The sequence below is a fragment of the Chrysoperla carnea genome, chromosome 1 (assembly GCF_905475395.1).
Source record: "Chrysoperla carnea chromosome 1, inChrCarn1.1, whole genome shotgun sequence".
NCBI classification, from domain to species: domain Eukaryota; kingdom Metazoa; phylum Arthropoda; class Insecta; order Neuroptera; family Chrysopidae; genus Chrysoperla; species Chrysoperla carnea.
Genome location: NC_058337.1, coordinates 81,535,530 through 81,550,775, shown reverse-complemented (window position 1 = coordinate 81,550,775; position 15,246 = coordinate 81,535,530). Strand labels below are relative to the sequence as shown.

The 15,246-nt window shown below is 29.3% G+C and overlaps 3 protein-coding genes across 3 annotated transcripts; 1 reads left to right on the top strand and 2 right to left on the bottom strand.

Annotated features, from left to right (window-relative positions):
* Window positions 1-6,018: 6,018 nt before the first annotated feature.
* Window positions 6,019-7,624, bottom strand: LOC123291438 (zinc finger protein 69-like). Its single transcript, XM_044871731.1, has 2 exons — window positions 7,612-7,624; window positions 6,019-7,532 (listed from the first exon to the last, which is right to left on the bottom strand). The coding sequence occupies exons 1-2, from the start codon at window positions 7,622-7,624 to the stop codon at window positions 6,019-6,021; spliced, it is 1,527 nt and encodes a 508-aa protein (XP_044727666.1).
* A 1,456-nt stretch (window positions 7,625-9,080) lies between these two features.
* Window positions 9,081-10,345, top strand: LOC123305713 (NADH dehydrogenase [ubiquinone] 1 beta subcomplex subunit 7). Its single transcript, XM_044887506.1, has 3 exons — window positions 9,081-9,281; window positions 9,360-9,528; window positions 10,046-10,345. Exons 1-3 carry the CDS (start codon window positions 9,173-9,175, stop codon window positions 10,119-10,121), a joined length of 354 nt encoding a protein of 117 aa, XP_044743441.1. The 5' UTR covers window positions 9,081-9,172; the 3' UTR covers window positions 10,122-10,345.
* Window positions 10,346-10,603: 258 nt separating this feature from the next.
* LOC123305694 (separin) lies at window positions 10,604-14,455 on the bottom strand. The gene is made up of 6 exons (XM_044887482.1): window positions 14,333-14,455; window positions 13,714-14,261; window positions 12,348-12,695; window positions 11,447-11,597; window positions 11,067-11,391; window positions 10,604-11,007 (listed from the first exon to the last, which is right to left on the bottom strand). The coding sequence occupies exons 1-6, from the start codon at window positions 14,433-14,435 to the stop codon at window positions 10,707-10,709; spliced, it is 1,776 nt and encodes a 591-aa protein (XP_044743417.1). The 5' UTR covers window positions 14,436-14,455; the 3' UTR covers window positions 10,604-10,706.
* Between the last annotated feature and the right edge of the window lie 791 nt (window positions 14,456-15,246).

Here is a 15,246-nt window from a genome sequence, read left to right as displayed (position 1 = left end):
CATTTGAAAGTCAACGATAATGATCGATAAATATTTACTGTAGAGGTTTACCCATTTGAATTCTTTAGTTTTCAAAAAAAAAATCGTAAGATCAACAAGTTTGGATAAGTTGGATTCACCTTTTTCATCCATTTTTATTATAGTTTAGAATGGTTGCTCTAAACTATAAATTAAAACGCCAGTGACGTCAACACATCGTTTTTAGTAACGCCACCGCACGAAGAAATGATAAAATAACATGCAGAATGATAAATGGTTTGTTTCTAAACTTACTTTCAATATATTATAATGCAATTTTCCATAGAAACAAGCTGAAAAATGTTATTTTAGCGTGATTTCGACTGGCTTACTGCCTCAACGGGTGTAAATACGTCACTACCGTTTCTTTTATTCAAAAATATAACTATTTATTATTAATAATTAATAAAAAAATGGAATTATTAATTTAAAAAAAAGTAACTTAAATATATTTTAGATGAATTATTCTTTCATTTATATATGAATTTGTGACAAATACTCAATGCAAGTTGTCTATATTAAGATGCAATATTGTCACGTTTAATATGCAATTTGTCCAATCGGTAGAAATAATTCCTACTGTATAACTGATTTATCGATTCATACATCTAGATTCCAAGAAAATTAACTACAAACTATCCAACAAAAATTTTAACTGACATAGACATTTACAAAATTCAAAACTATTTTAAAATAAAATTCCTCAAAAACTCCATTTTTGAGGTGCAAGTACACTATAAAACGACTGAATTTTTGATAATAAAATAAGACATAAATTAGTGTTTTTATTAAAACGGTCTAATTAAATATATGAAAATAAAAAAAAAAACCATTTGTGCAATGATACTTATATAATAAAATTGAAACTAGTGATAGCAATAATGTGTCCCAAAAAAATGAACATTTTAAACATTTTTTAAGTTTATATTAAATACAAAATGAATGATAACTAATAATGTACAATAAATAATAAATTAAACGTCTATTACTACTTAATACATACATAATAATAATATTATTATATAATGTTCCAGTCAATATATATAGCTTTATTTATTAAGTTATTATTATTAATTAATAATAATCTATTTATTTCCAATGTTATGTTTACACAGCATGTTCACGTAAAATACGCAAAAAATTTATGAACTGAGGATGTATATTATACTTACATCATTCATGTGTATAATATCTACAATATGTCCCAGAATAACCACACTCGAAAAATATGTCAAATTTATACGTGTAAAATGTATATTATATATGATTCGCGAATATACGAAGCCGAAAAATGATAAGGAATGCTGCAAACTTACGAATTTCAATTTTTCGGACAAAAATTTAAATCGGACAGCAAAATCTGGAATTTGGTTAATTTTACCGAGTTTTTAAGAGAGGAGGCTACTCCTCCCTAAAGTATATCTCTTGCTACGCGATGCCCAATTACAAGATTTTCGAAAATTAGATATCATATTTGAAGACCCATGAACATCTCTTTGATGAAAAGTTTATACTTTCCGAATCAATTTGAAGATTTCTTGTTATTCTGCAGATGCAGCTTATTAATTTGCATAGGTAGTGCAAATTATTCAAAGAATATGGTTCCGAAATTTTTTGCATATTTTTAGAAACATCCTATTATATGTTATATAAATATATTTTAAACAAATTCAATGTACATATATATTATTTATATAATTGTAATAATTTTTAGGTGTATTATATAAAAGTTTAGTAATATTTAAAAACCAATTTTACTATTAAAGTGAATTCATACGCTCAATCGATATATAATTTGACACCATATTAATATTCAATAAACACTCTAAGAATATTCATTTTAGAAATCATCACATAAAAGAAAATTATCGTGGGTTTATGGAAAATACTAAATCCTTTTTTTTTTTTTATTAAATGGTTTTAAATGAGGATTAGTTTTCAGTTTTCTCTCAAATTATAAAACGACAGTTTATATTTCATTACGTAGAAACTCAAAATTTACTCTTTCATGTATAAGTCAACGTATTTAATTACAGGCTAGAGTGATATAAATTTTTACGTTTATATCGCATACAATTGCCTTTAAAAAATAACATTATCTATCTGAATAATGCTAGAATACGAACGCAAAACTTCTCTTCAACAAGATAAAATGGTAATAATAACAACGTGAAAGTTATACAAAACTGCCGGATTCTAGTTCGATTCCTAATAGTTGTGTATATTTTGCTCACGTTTTTGATCATTTCAAAATCTTCAATTGTTTTTTAAAGATCTTATTTTATTCAAAGAGAAACACACAAAAAAGAAAGTACGAAGGTAAGAGTAACAAATATTGCCTCTATAACGAAATAGGCTTAAAAGTTATACGTATAAGATGGTGATTTCATTCTAGAGCGACAGGCGGTGCGCGGTTAGTAACAGGACTGTCGAATGAACTGAAATTAAGATTATTAATGATTGAAAAGTTTATGGTTCAGTCATAATTTTATAGAGTTCATTGGAAAAATATGTTGCTAAACGCATTGTTGACCATAGCTTTCAAACTTAATGAGTCTAAAAACGTAAAAAAAGACGCTGGCGTATGATTTTCAACTGTCGAACTATAATTTGTATTAATATTTAAAATTCAACGTTATAGTAGGATTTTAAAAGAAAAGAAATTGTCGCAATTATTACGTTCTACCAATTCTTATGTTTTAGTTAAAATAAAGTCCAAATGTACCAAAACATACATAATATATACTTTTAGAAACGAAACATCGTAGCAACTTTAGATATTTCTCGAATATTTATGAAAAAAATGTTGTTTTCAAAATAGAAAATATATTTATTTATGTTCGAAATCAGTCCATAAACATTGCTTTAAAAAACTTCTATAAAACAGTCCAGTTGCTTGCTTTTTCAGGAAATAAAAGTTATAACTCCATCCAATTGTACAAAGCAAAATACATATTTATTAGAAAGTTATCGTAATCATTTCGTTAAAAATACCTATACGCTTTAAAAATACATGATTTGAAATAGTGCCACAATGCCACAATGAAAAATAATTTATAATATTAAAAATAATTAAAATCTTATAAATTTGATAATCGAGTATTATTTCTCAAAAATATGTTGTTAATTTAAATATATCAATAAATAATAATCTCTATTAAAAAAAATCGTGGGTATAAAATTTTTTTGAAATATTTAAGTTTGGGCAAAAGACTAGCTTCCACTACGTGACGTAAAACTCTTTAATTTTGTAAACAAACTATCATTCATTTGTTACTCGATCTATCTGGCCAATTTTTTTTTTTAATGTTCAGGAAGGTCCATGTATCAAAATCTACATCTAAGTTAATGCCGCTAGAAAGTTTAGCCATTGCTAGAGGCCAATTATTAGAATCCACTTCTGAGGTGATTTTTGAAAATTTGAAAATTTTGAAAATATTCAAAAAAAAGTGGGCCAGAAACATATACTTGAGGGTTTTTGGGGTCGCTGATTACTATTCCGAAGTTAGAATTTCGATACCATGAATTACCACAGGAAGGGGGAAGTATATCCACATTTTAACTACGGAATCGTGATCAGCGATCCCATTTTGTTGAATATTTACAGAATATTATTGTGTTGGGCCAGCGGGGGGCGAATAACCCCAAGAGGGGGAGTATCTCCCCATTCTAACTTCAGAATCATGATCAGCGAACCCAAAAACCTCCGAGTATACTTTTTTGATCCATTTTGTTGAATATTTACAAAATATTGCTATGTTGTTCCATCTGGGGTGAATTACCATAGGAGGAGGGGATATCCACATTCTAACTTCGAAATCTTGATCAGTTACTCCAAAACCTCCATGTAATACTTTTTTTAGTCTTTGTTAAATATTTACAGAATATTGCTATGTTGGGCCAGCGGGGTAAATAAATATACACGTATTAGTATCTTTTTAAATGGTGCGATAGCTTCTCGATGTCTATGGACTGCTGTTTCCAACCAATAGTGAAGAAAAATAACGTATGCAAAATAATAAATTTAGAAGATTTTTGTAAATTATGTCTATGTGTATAAAAATGTACCTATACTGCTTATAATTTACGTCGTGATTGCTACCCTGCATAGTCAAATACTTGCACCACCTTCAGCTCAAAAAAATCCACAAGGATTTTGGTGGTCATAGCACACACGATCTCGACTTGAAGAATATGTGGTCTTTCAAGTGAATCGTCTTATGAGAGAGAGTCTGCGGAGTTTCACTCATGACAATTATTCTTTGCATAAATTTTTGAATGTTACTAAACATATCATTACAGTCCGGTTTTTAGCTGACAGTTTAACCATGATAAACACAGCCGGCTACGTATTTTCTTATTTAAAAAAATTTAATAATGTGTTGCACTAAAGAAAATGATAGTCAGGGAAAAAACTGGGCTTAAGAGAATATAAAAAAAAATTGCCAATTTTACCAAATGTGAAAATAAACCGAACAATAAATAAAAACAATTTTAATCGTGAATTTTTTTTATTCATCAAAATATAGACTCAAATAAATTTAACAAAATATATATATATAAATAATAAATACATACAATGTACCTATACAATAAATTTTTAAAATATTATTAAATTCTATTTCCATTTGTTCTTTATTTCCTTTTTAGCATCACAAATCACACTTTCGAATTTCAATTGAATGGTCTTTGAATGTCTTGATATAGAATTTAATTTAGAGGGGGGGGGGGGATGATTTAAATAATGTTAGTCAGAGTGTGTTAATACTTAGATATGAATTTGCATCTGCTACACTTTTTTTGAATTCGCCACTGTCTTGAATAAGGAAAAAATCAAAGCAAAGAAATCCAAAAATCGACAAAATGCACACACAAAGTGATTAAAATATAGTAACTCTCAATTTTTTTATTTTGTGATTGATAAAGAAGCATTTAAGCCCTTCTCTAAGGACTTACATTCAGGTAACTATTTTTGGCGTAAAAATATTTGGTGCATCAAAATTTAATGTAATCCGGCATGTTAAACGAAACTATACTGAGTGTCTTAAAATTACCAGACGAAACATAAATTATGAATCCCTTACAGAACTCCCTGACGCACCGTTAAGGATTAAAACTTCGTTAATTAACGTTTAATTTAAAAATTTTCTCGAATGATATTTGAAAAAGTTAAATTTTTATCATAAGAAAATTATAGGAAATAAAGTTTACTACAATTTATCATCAAGCCATTTTAGGTAAGTTTAATATTTACTCTAATAAACGAGGAGAAAAAAAAGACGAAATCTCTAAATTTTGATCTATAGCACCGATTTCGTTGAAAATTGGGGATTAAGCTTCACCGCTCTAGGGGGAAAGTTGTATGATGCCTAATGATGCTTTTGCCGAAGTGGTGGCAACCACCTCTTTTAGAGGGTGGAAAAATATATGTTAAAAATGGTAAGAGGAATCGATATAGCGATGAAATGTAAGAAAAAGTGTCATTTAAGTATATAGTTTTCAAAATATTGCAATTTAAATGCAAAAAAAATTTGCGAAAAAAACAAAAAAATTGTCAAGGTGGTGTAGAAACGAGTTATTCACCATAAACATGTTAAAGCAAATAGATGTTAGAGTTAATTCTATTTATAAGGTTACCAGCGTGCCTCTTAAAACTGAGACCTTTATCGAGGAAAATACATAAAAGCTTGATTGTATTCTCCAGTTTAACTGTATTTTATAGAAAACCCATTAAAGTGTATCATTTTGATTGTACGTAACAACTTTTCGAGACTCCTTAATTGGCCATGGCGCTGATGCAGCAGTGAAATTTTTGATAGTATATTATTCAAGAAGAATGTTTTATAATAATCTTATTAAAATCCTCATACGGTACTTCATGCTTACTAAAACCCTTGTTTCTAAATAGCCTGCTTCAAAACGTCTAATGTCTACCCGTCATAGAACTTTGGAACACAGGTCCGTAGAAAGTCCACTTAAAAAATTTCAAGCCGGCAAAGTTTAATTAGTTCTAGGCATAGTTAGCGGAATGAATATTGCATCCGAAGATAAATTTTGAAATTCATGGCTTACGATTTGTGTTTGTATATTGAATTCCTCACCATATGATTTCACTTGATGATCTAAATTATTATTTTTATTATGAGTACGAACATGGGCGCTTAAATTTGTACGATATGTAAATGCTTTATAACAACTCGAACATCGAAACGGTTTCTCACCTTTGTGTGTATTTTGATGTTCCAGTAACCGGCTTTGTGTATAAAAACATTTATCACACTCATCACACGCGTAATTCTTTTCACCCGTATGTGATTTTTCATGCCGTTTTAATGTTCCTTTCACAATAAAGGCTTTATCACATTGCTTACATTTGTAGGGTCGTTCCCCCGTATGAACCCGCTCATGTGAACTGATATTTGCTTTATAAGAAAAAGTTTTTGGACAATACCGGCATTTAAATGGTTTTATACCTGTATGAATAAATTCGTGTGCTTTATAACTACTGTACGATGAAAATTGTTCTATACACATTTTACAGCGGTATCTTTTAAATCCTGCATGAGCTTTTACATGCCGTGACAACGTACCTTTATCTTTAAACATTTTCCCACATACCATACATACTAATGATGAATCTCGATGACTTTTTTCATGATTTTTTAAATGTGCTGCAAACACAAACGATTTTCCACACACACTACACATATATTGTTTTTCCCCCGTGTGTGTATAAACATGTGCACTTAAACTACTATTTGTTGCAAAATATTTTAAACAAATACGACATTGAAAATCTGTTTTACGTAAATGGACCGGTTCATGTGTTAGTAATGCATTTTCATTCGAAAATGTTTTGTTACAATGTCGACATTGATACGGTTTGTTTCCCGTGTGGATACGCTCATGGATACGTAACTTTGTGTTAGTAGGAAACTTTTTTCCGCATTGGCAACATTTAAAACCTTTGATTGAATCATTGTACTGTTGAAAGAATTCATTATTTTCCAAACTGGCAATAATTTCGGGTTCTATTTCAACACAACTTTCTGGTTTAATTTGATTTTTAAATCGTTTCTTTTTTTGTTTTAATTCTGACTCCTCTACGTTGTTATTATTTTCTGGAAAGTTTTCTTCAATTTGTTTTTTCTTTTTACGTATTTTTTTCACAATTCGCCCTCGGAAATTATCTATGATTTCGGTGATTTCATTGTTTTGTAATTTGAACTTAATTGGCTTACGAGCCTTTCTCAATCTTTTGACTGTTGAATGATTTTGTTTTTCGACAGCACCTAGTTCCTTTTGTTTATTTATTTTAATGGGTTTTCTAGCTTCTCGCAGACTTTTTACAGTAGAGTTAATCTGTTTCTCATTTATTTCAAGTAAATTTTCTTCTAGCTCAAATTTGTTTACAATTATTTCATCCTTTATTTCTGGTATGAAAATTATTTGAAAATCGGTTGGTGTATTTAAATTTCCATCACCCTCATCTTCTTTTATTGAAAAATTTGAATCTTTGACCGAATTTGTATGAAAATCAGGTATTATTACATTTTCTCTTATATTAGGTGTAAACATTTCAATTGTAAACACTTGTAAGAAGCATTGGGAAATCGAAGAAAATTCTTGCATAAAACAATTGAAATTGCAACTCCTGAAAAAATATATAAATTATGAATTGAAAACTAACCTAACAAATTTTATTTCTTAGCATAAAATCTTAGCAATAACATTTTTGTTTTATTTAGTCAAGAGATATTTGTACCTTCGTATCTTCGAAAAAAAAAAACTGAAAATGATTATTCAATATTAAAGCATAATATTTGTATTAAAAGCTTATTAATATTTGAAAATACAATTTAAAATTAATTATAAAGACGGGTTAAGATGAGTATATTTACGTTTCAAAAGTTTGAACAGTTTTTATAACAAGAAATATGATAACCACTGAAGTTAATGGTTTAAATACTCTTTATATACTGAATAGACTAGAGCAGAGCTACCAACCAAAAAGGTAGTAGAAAATTAGAATCGCCCACTTCATCCCAATTGCTCGATGGCGCTGATCGGCGCTTTTTAGAATTAAAGTTTTTTATAATACCTATACGTTCACGGAGGCGCGATGTGCCGCTTTTTTATGGGAAGACGTTTATCCTTTTGGTCAGAAACATGAAGGTCTTTTCTTTATTCGTTGTGTGCGTAGTCATGGTAGGGATAATAAAATCGATGCCAGCGCTTTAAGTGAAAAATTTTGGAGATAAAGGAGGCTGTTATGACTAATTTGCAATTCTTTACATGTTAATGATATAGAAACTGTCAAATTAAAATGATTGAAAAACACTAATTAATTAAACTTAATGCATTAAAAATTGTGAAAATAGGAAATCAAATTGTACAAATATTATTTTTCAAATGTAAATTATCATAATTATTTATTTAAATTTGTGAAACAAGAATATTAAATTTTAAATGTAAGTTTTCAATGCAATCCATACAATTCTATATGCATCCATACAATTCTATAATTAAAGTAGTGTATCGTTGTCATGGAAACGAAATTCACGCACGAAGCGAATAACCTTCATGGTCAGAAACATCTCTAATAGTAAAATTAACAGAATATTGGCGGTGCTGTCAAATGCCGAGTGAGATAGAAAATGTTGGATTCATAGAATAATACATACTCTATGGTTGTATTTAAACTCCGATCCGCAAAAGTAAAATTTCAATTTTTCAATCAAGTTTATCTACCTCACCCTGGCTTTTGATATATAAACCCGCAAAAATATTTACTCACCCCAGGGCTAAATTATTTTTAATAAAATGAATTACAAGCATTTAAATATATTTCATAATATTTTTCATCATTGTTTTTTTCATCAAGAAAACGAAAGTGTGGTATATCAGGTTAAAATTAATTACCAAGCAAAGGGATAAATGTAACTACAAACAAATTTTTTTTTCTAACTTCAACTGTTATTCTGCAGTTGGTCACTATTCTGCAGAACACATTTTCTAGCACACGCAGTATTAATCTGAAACACGCTGTACATCAAGAAGACTATAGAATCATACAATCAAATATTATTTATGGTTAAAAGTCATATTCAGTCATTACCCAAAGACAAAATATTTATACAAAAATATTATCAAAATGGGTAATGCATGGGGACTATATGCACATCCAGAACTTACTCCCAGCCCTTTAAAGGAAAGTGAATTTCCTCCAGACTTAGGTTTCACACAGGCTCGCAAACCCAGAGGTAACTTAACCAAATAGTGTTTATGTAACATTATCATGTATTATTTAATTTCATTATATTATTTTTTGTAATTTTTAGTAATGATTGCAACCAAGGAACAATTAGAATCAGCTAAAATTGCGTTGGAAGATCGTGATTATTGTGCTCATTTATTACTAGAATACCGTGGTTGTCGAACTCGAGTTTGGCCATTCGCTTATAAATGCCATCATGAGAAGCATAATTATTTAAATTGCGAATATGATGAGTAAGTTTGTTAAAAAACAATTTTAATTAACTATTTAAGCTTATGGTACATCTACAGTTAACTCATATTCTGTGCATTTTGGCTGTTATCCTATTTTTACCAAAAAATTTTTGGTATTTGATTCCAAGCAAATTGAATTACTTATGGTTAAGTTCAATCAAATTGGGTTTGACTTTTTAATTGCAATCAAATAATCCGAATAAAATTTATCAACAAGATTGTCAAGGTTCGACAATGCCAAAAACAATTCGATTTCGAAACAATTTAGCTTGTTCGATCAGTTTTTTTTTTTCAAACATATGATGATGATGAACATTTTGAGGCTTTGCTGGTTTCCTACTTTAAATACATATCGATTTTACCAAAACTGAACGAAAGTAGTTTCAATAATTAAAAACGATCTAGAAAAAATGAGACTTTTATTGTTAATACATACAGAAGATTTTTGTATATTGAATTCCGCCTTGCAATATGGAAGATAAACTATGGGGGAAATTAATTTTTGATTATTTTTTAGTTATGTTTTGCGTATGAAAGAATTCGAACGAGAAAGGCGTTTACTTCAACGTCAAGCCCAAGCTGCACAAGGTTAAACACACGTTTACAAGTGTTGTTCTGTTTTAGATACATTAATAAATTAGTGGAAAAAAAAAATTAGTTATTGTATATAAATTTTTCAAAATAAAAGAATTATCTGTTCTTTGGTCATGCAATTTTTTCTTATACATATTCGAAATATAATACTGTAGCAAATTTTGACAAAGGTAAAGTTTTAAAAATCAAATTATAATGAACAATAAAAACTGTATTTATTAAATTTATTTGAATTGTCTAATTGTAAAGTACCCACATCTCGGAAGCTGAAAAGTTAACTAGTATTAATTTTCGAGGGTAAATTTATACCCTTCCCCCTCCAAAAAGAGGAAAGGTAACTTTATTGTCAAAATAACAACTTTTCGATAACAGTATTATAAAAAATATATAACAAGTGTAAAACTATAACGCTGTATTGTATAACTATTTACAATACAGCGAATCAAACAATTCACTGCAATGTCTCATAAATGGAGGAGATTATTACGACCTGCAGAGATTATTTTAGAATAGGTATTAAGAATTAGGATAAAATACATAGATTACACAATTTTTTACAAAAAATTATAAATTTTTAATAAAAGTTATTTAATAAGTACGGGTAAACCGCGACATACAAGGGCAAGTTCATTTACACAACATCGTAAATTGGACGTTTGTCTTGCCAAACAAACAGCTCGTAATAATTCAGGTTCATGTACCTGAGTTTCTTTTAAATGTGAAACTGTCTCTGCAACTATTTTCCCTTCTGCATTCCACTTACTTTTATCAATGTATTTCCAATGAGTGTCCACTTTGGATGGAATTACCATACTTAATAAATTTGTTGATATGAAATCCATTTCTTTCGACGTTACTTTATACAAATTTCCAACAACACATGCACTGCAAAAAAGTATTATTAGCAAAGAAATACGATTTTGGAACAAAATAAAGAAAATTACCTGCAAGCCATTAAATAATTATCATATGTTCCTCGTAATTCACTAATTCCAACATCTGTATCTGAGAACGCTACACTTTCGCAGCCAAACAACATGACAACACCTTTTACTCGTAATTTTTGTATAACATCTCCGGATAAAAATTGTACACCTGAACCATGACCATTATAGCAAAATATGTCAGAATTAATTAAGAGTTGTTTGTAAGTGTCGCTCTCAATATCACCGATATTTCCCTGCCAATCTGGTGTCCAATACTTAAAGAATTTACTCATTCGTAATTCCATTTCAGGTAAATCTTTACCAGGATTTATAACATATGCTCCTGAAGAGAAAAAACTCTGTTAATTTTCTCGTAGAATTAAGTTTTATTTTAGTACCTTTAGAAGGACTTATATTTGTTACCAATCCATTTATGATATTTTCTTTGTGCTCTGCATAAAGGGCATAAACGTAATGAATTGATGGTAGACGAGATACGGGATGATGTTTTAAAATTTCACACGCTTCCCATGGGAAATAATCTAATTGCTAAAACGAAACAAAAAAAAAAACTTTCAGCTTCTTTTCAGAAAGCTTTACACAGGCTAGTGTGAAAACATCGCAGGTGTTTTTCAAGATTAAGCGCACTTCATATGTTGTGGTTCATCTGTTTACGTTATCAAAGAAATTGGATAAAATTATTTTTCCAATTTCTTCGATAAATTTAATACAACTTGGTTAATAAATTCTGTCAAGTTATGGCAAAATAACTTTGTTCGATTTCTTTAAAATATAAACAGGGTAATGAACACATTTTATTCGGCTAGAAAGAATAAATCGTCAAATAGTACCGAACGTGTTAAGTCGGTATAATATCTGAATAAAACGCGAATAATATACAGGATATGGGCGTACTCATGGTAGCAAAGTGCTTATAGGGGCAAAGTGCTTATAGTAGGCTACGTTTGACACTACTCATATATAAGTTTTTGTCCAGCCCTGGTGGAAAAAATATTTGAAGAAAGAATAAATCTTAAAAAGTCTTAGAAACTCTGAAAGCCTTAGGAACTCTCGATTTAGAGTTATTCAGAATTCCTAAGACATGGTATATATATATAATACCTCTCACTTAGATGCATTGGATAACGCATGTATTCTGTCATACTAATAAAATTGCTATGCCTAGATGGTACAAAAACGACCTGTATATTGATGGTCAATTTATACTTAAGAGTTAATTCGTCGATATTATATTCTTTGATCTGCTTTGGCCTGTGCAAACCTAATGAATGTACTTACCTGATCTAAAATTAAAATGACAGGATGCCGAGGTCCACGTAAGAAACTACCATTATTTTGTGATATGTCTCCAATAGTCCGTGACAATTTTGTTGAGAGATCCTTGTTATCAGGAATGATTCCTAAGATGAGAATAGCAATTTCACGCCGAGATAAATATGGACTGCCTAATGTAATTGATTCAATTAAATTTTTATTTTCATCATTTAAAGTATATTTAAATTCTTTTAAAATTAAATCAATTTGTGGCAATATTATTTTGTTAGCTTGGGATAAGTTTACTAATTTCCCCAACAACAAAAATCTCCATTTTTTTAACCAACAAAATTCCATTTGATAAACACTTTGCTGTAAAATAAAATCAAATTTCATACTTTGTTCAATAAAAAAGTATAAGATTATATTATGTCAGATTTGATTTTAAAACAGAGTTTAGAGTTAAACTAAACGATTTCCGTGAGTCTGAAATTTTTGTTCCATCGCATTCTAACATTTTGTTCATCAAAAAAATAAAATGCAAAGTGTTTCAAAATTTTGCAGCACTGTTTTAAGCGCGTATTGCCTAGCTTAAAATAAGCACAAAAGTTCATATAAACATATGTCCGAAAATAATTTATTACCGAGATAAAACCGCCGTGGATTAAAAAACTTTAAAAAAATAATTTAATACATTTGCATTTGGCTGCAGGTAGTTAAAAATCTGTCAATTAGTGGCAAACAGTGCTTGAGTAAGTTATTAGTTTTACTGAGTTTCCAGAAAATTTTCATTTAAGTTGCTTTTTTGTACAAAAAAGTAGCGAAATACTCTGAATTTTTCCCGATCATCACTTGATTGCCAATAGTGACATCTGAAGTCACCTTCCGAAGTAACATATTTTTAAAGATTAAGCTATTTTTCTAATCAAATTTAAATTGCCGATATATAAAAAAATAAATTGCATGATATGTTTACTTATTATTACACTTGTAGTATTGCCAATACCGAAAAATAAAAAGAGCTAAATTTGCGACTTGTAGCTCAAATTAAAGTTTTGAAGCATTTCCTAATAAAAATCTCACAATTCGCGATCATTCGGTAAATGTTTACTTTTGATAAAATTACATATATAACATGAGGTGTATGCCATCAGAGGTTGAACGCAAGGGCTAAAAAACTCGCAGACCTGTGCTAATTCGATCCCATTAAAGACATGACCAACCCGTAGATCACAGGGTGGGCGCCATCACAGAGTGAACCCAAGGGCCAAAAAGCCATTTTTTTTCAATTGACTTAAGTAAAGATTTACCAAATCGCCTAATACTGCAAACCTGATTTTGTTTTTAATTGGTCTCAACTATAATAAAATTTAAAATTTCGTTAGAATACCTTTAAACTTATATTACATTCATTCCTGCATTTACAATACTGTTCTATATTATGTTCATTAACTTTAGGATTTTCATCCAGTTTTAAAATAGTCTCTCGAAGTTCTTTGGCCAAATCAATTTGTTTCTCGTTATTTATTGGTGCATCAATTTTCACACTAAATGGTTGAAAATTGCCATCGCCACACTTAAACAACGTTAAATAAAATTCCGGTGTCGAATTTTTAAGGGTTTCAAATGGTACACAATCTATTTTAAAATCAATTGAAGTCATTTGTACCAAAGTCCATTCACTTGGTAATTCTTTTACTTTTGATAACAAATTCTGCTTATCAGTTTCGAAATTTTTATCACATTGAAATTCAATAAAATTTTTACTTAACGCAAAAGGTGTTTGACTTTTCATTTCGATTCCTTTTTCCGAGTTTCGAGCATATCGATAAGATGTACGACTGCGTAATGTAGGAAAATGTGATTCGCTTAAATGATAAATTCCATCTAATTTTCGTTCAGATGCAAAAGATTGTATTGCTTTTTGTTTATGTAACACTAAAATATAAAATAAAACTGTATACTACGGAAAGTTGATTATTATTTTACTAAAGCTAAATATAATTTACTGGAATAACAGGTTCCATTTGGATTATGTGACTGTTTTTTTAATGCAATTGTCAATAATTCATCAATATTTTTGAAACTAATATCTTTAAAATTTAAATCCATCTTTACTGAAACTTTACTCAAGTTTTATAAAAAAAAACCGTTACATATTTGAAATTTAACATTAGGTATAAACATTTACTGAGCGACACTCCATTAATACTTGACTTACATGCAAACCATGGAGGTTATAAAGAAGGAGAACGATCGCTATAGAAAATATTGTCCTCAAAATATAATAAATATGTAAGATTATAACCTCCATGATGCAAACTTTGAAAATTCACTACTTATCTAAGTATGCAAAGAGGTTATATATAACCTCTTTGCTTATATATGTGAGATAGGAAGGGTAGATCCACCAGCGTTGCCAAATCTTAAACTTTTAGGTAAATCTACCAACTTTGAGCATGTGTCTTGCTCAAATCTACTACACCGTAAGGACAATCTATCAAGGGTTTAAAAAATAAAAAATTTTAATCAAATTTCGTAAGTTACTTATAACTATACTTGTTTTTTTCCGACCTTTCTACAACCTTTTTACTCTCTGATTAATTTAACTCTTAACGAAGATCATTTCTAAATAATATAATCAAAATTTTTGTCGAAGAATCTAGTTTTTGCCAAAAAAATTCCAAGGTGGATTATGCAGAAAAGAAAGAGTATCTACCAATTTTTAAGATGTAACCTCTCGACGCTTGACTCTGGCCAAAGAATACTGTGTATATTTTATATTTGTATATTCTTTGCTTTTTCCACAGTCATATATTATACACATACATATGCCTGTGGATTTGGCTTTGATCGTCAAATTAGGGTTCCATTTAGCTGAAAAAAATAGAGTTAGGCCCATCAGCGTCAAATTGTAAAAATG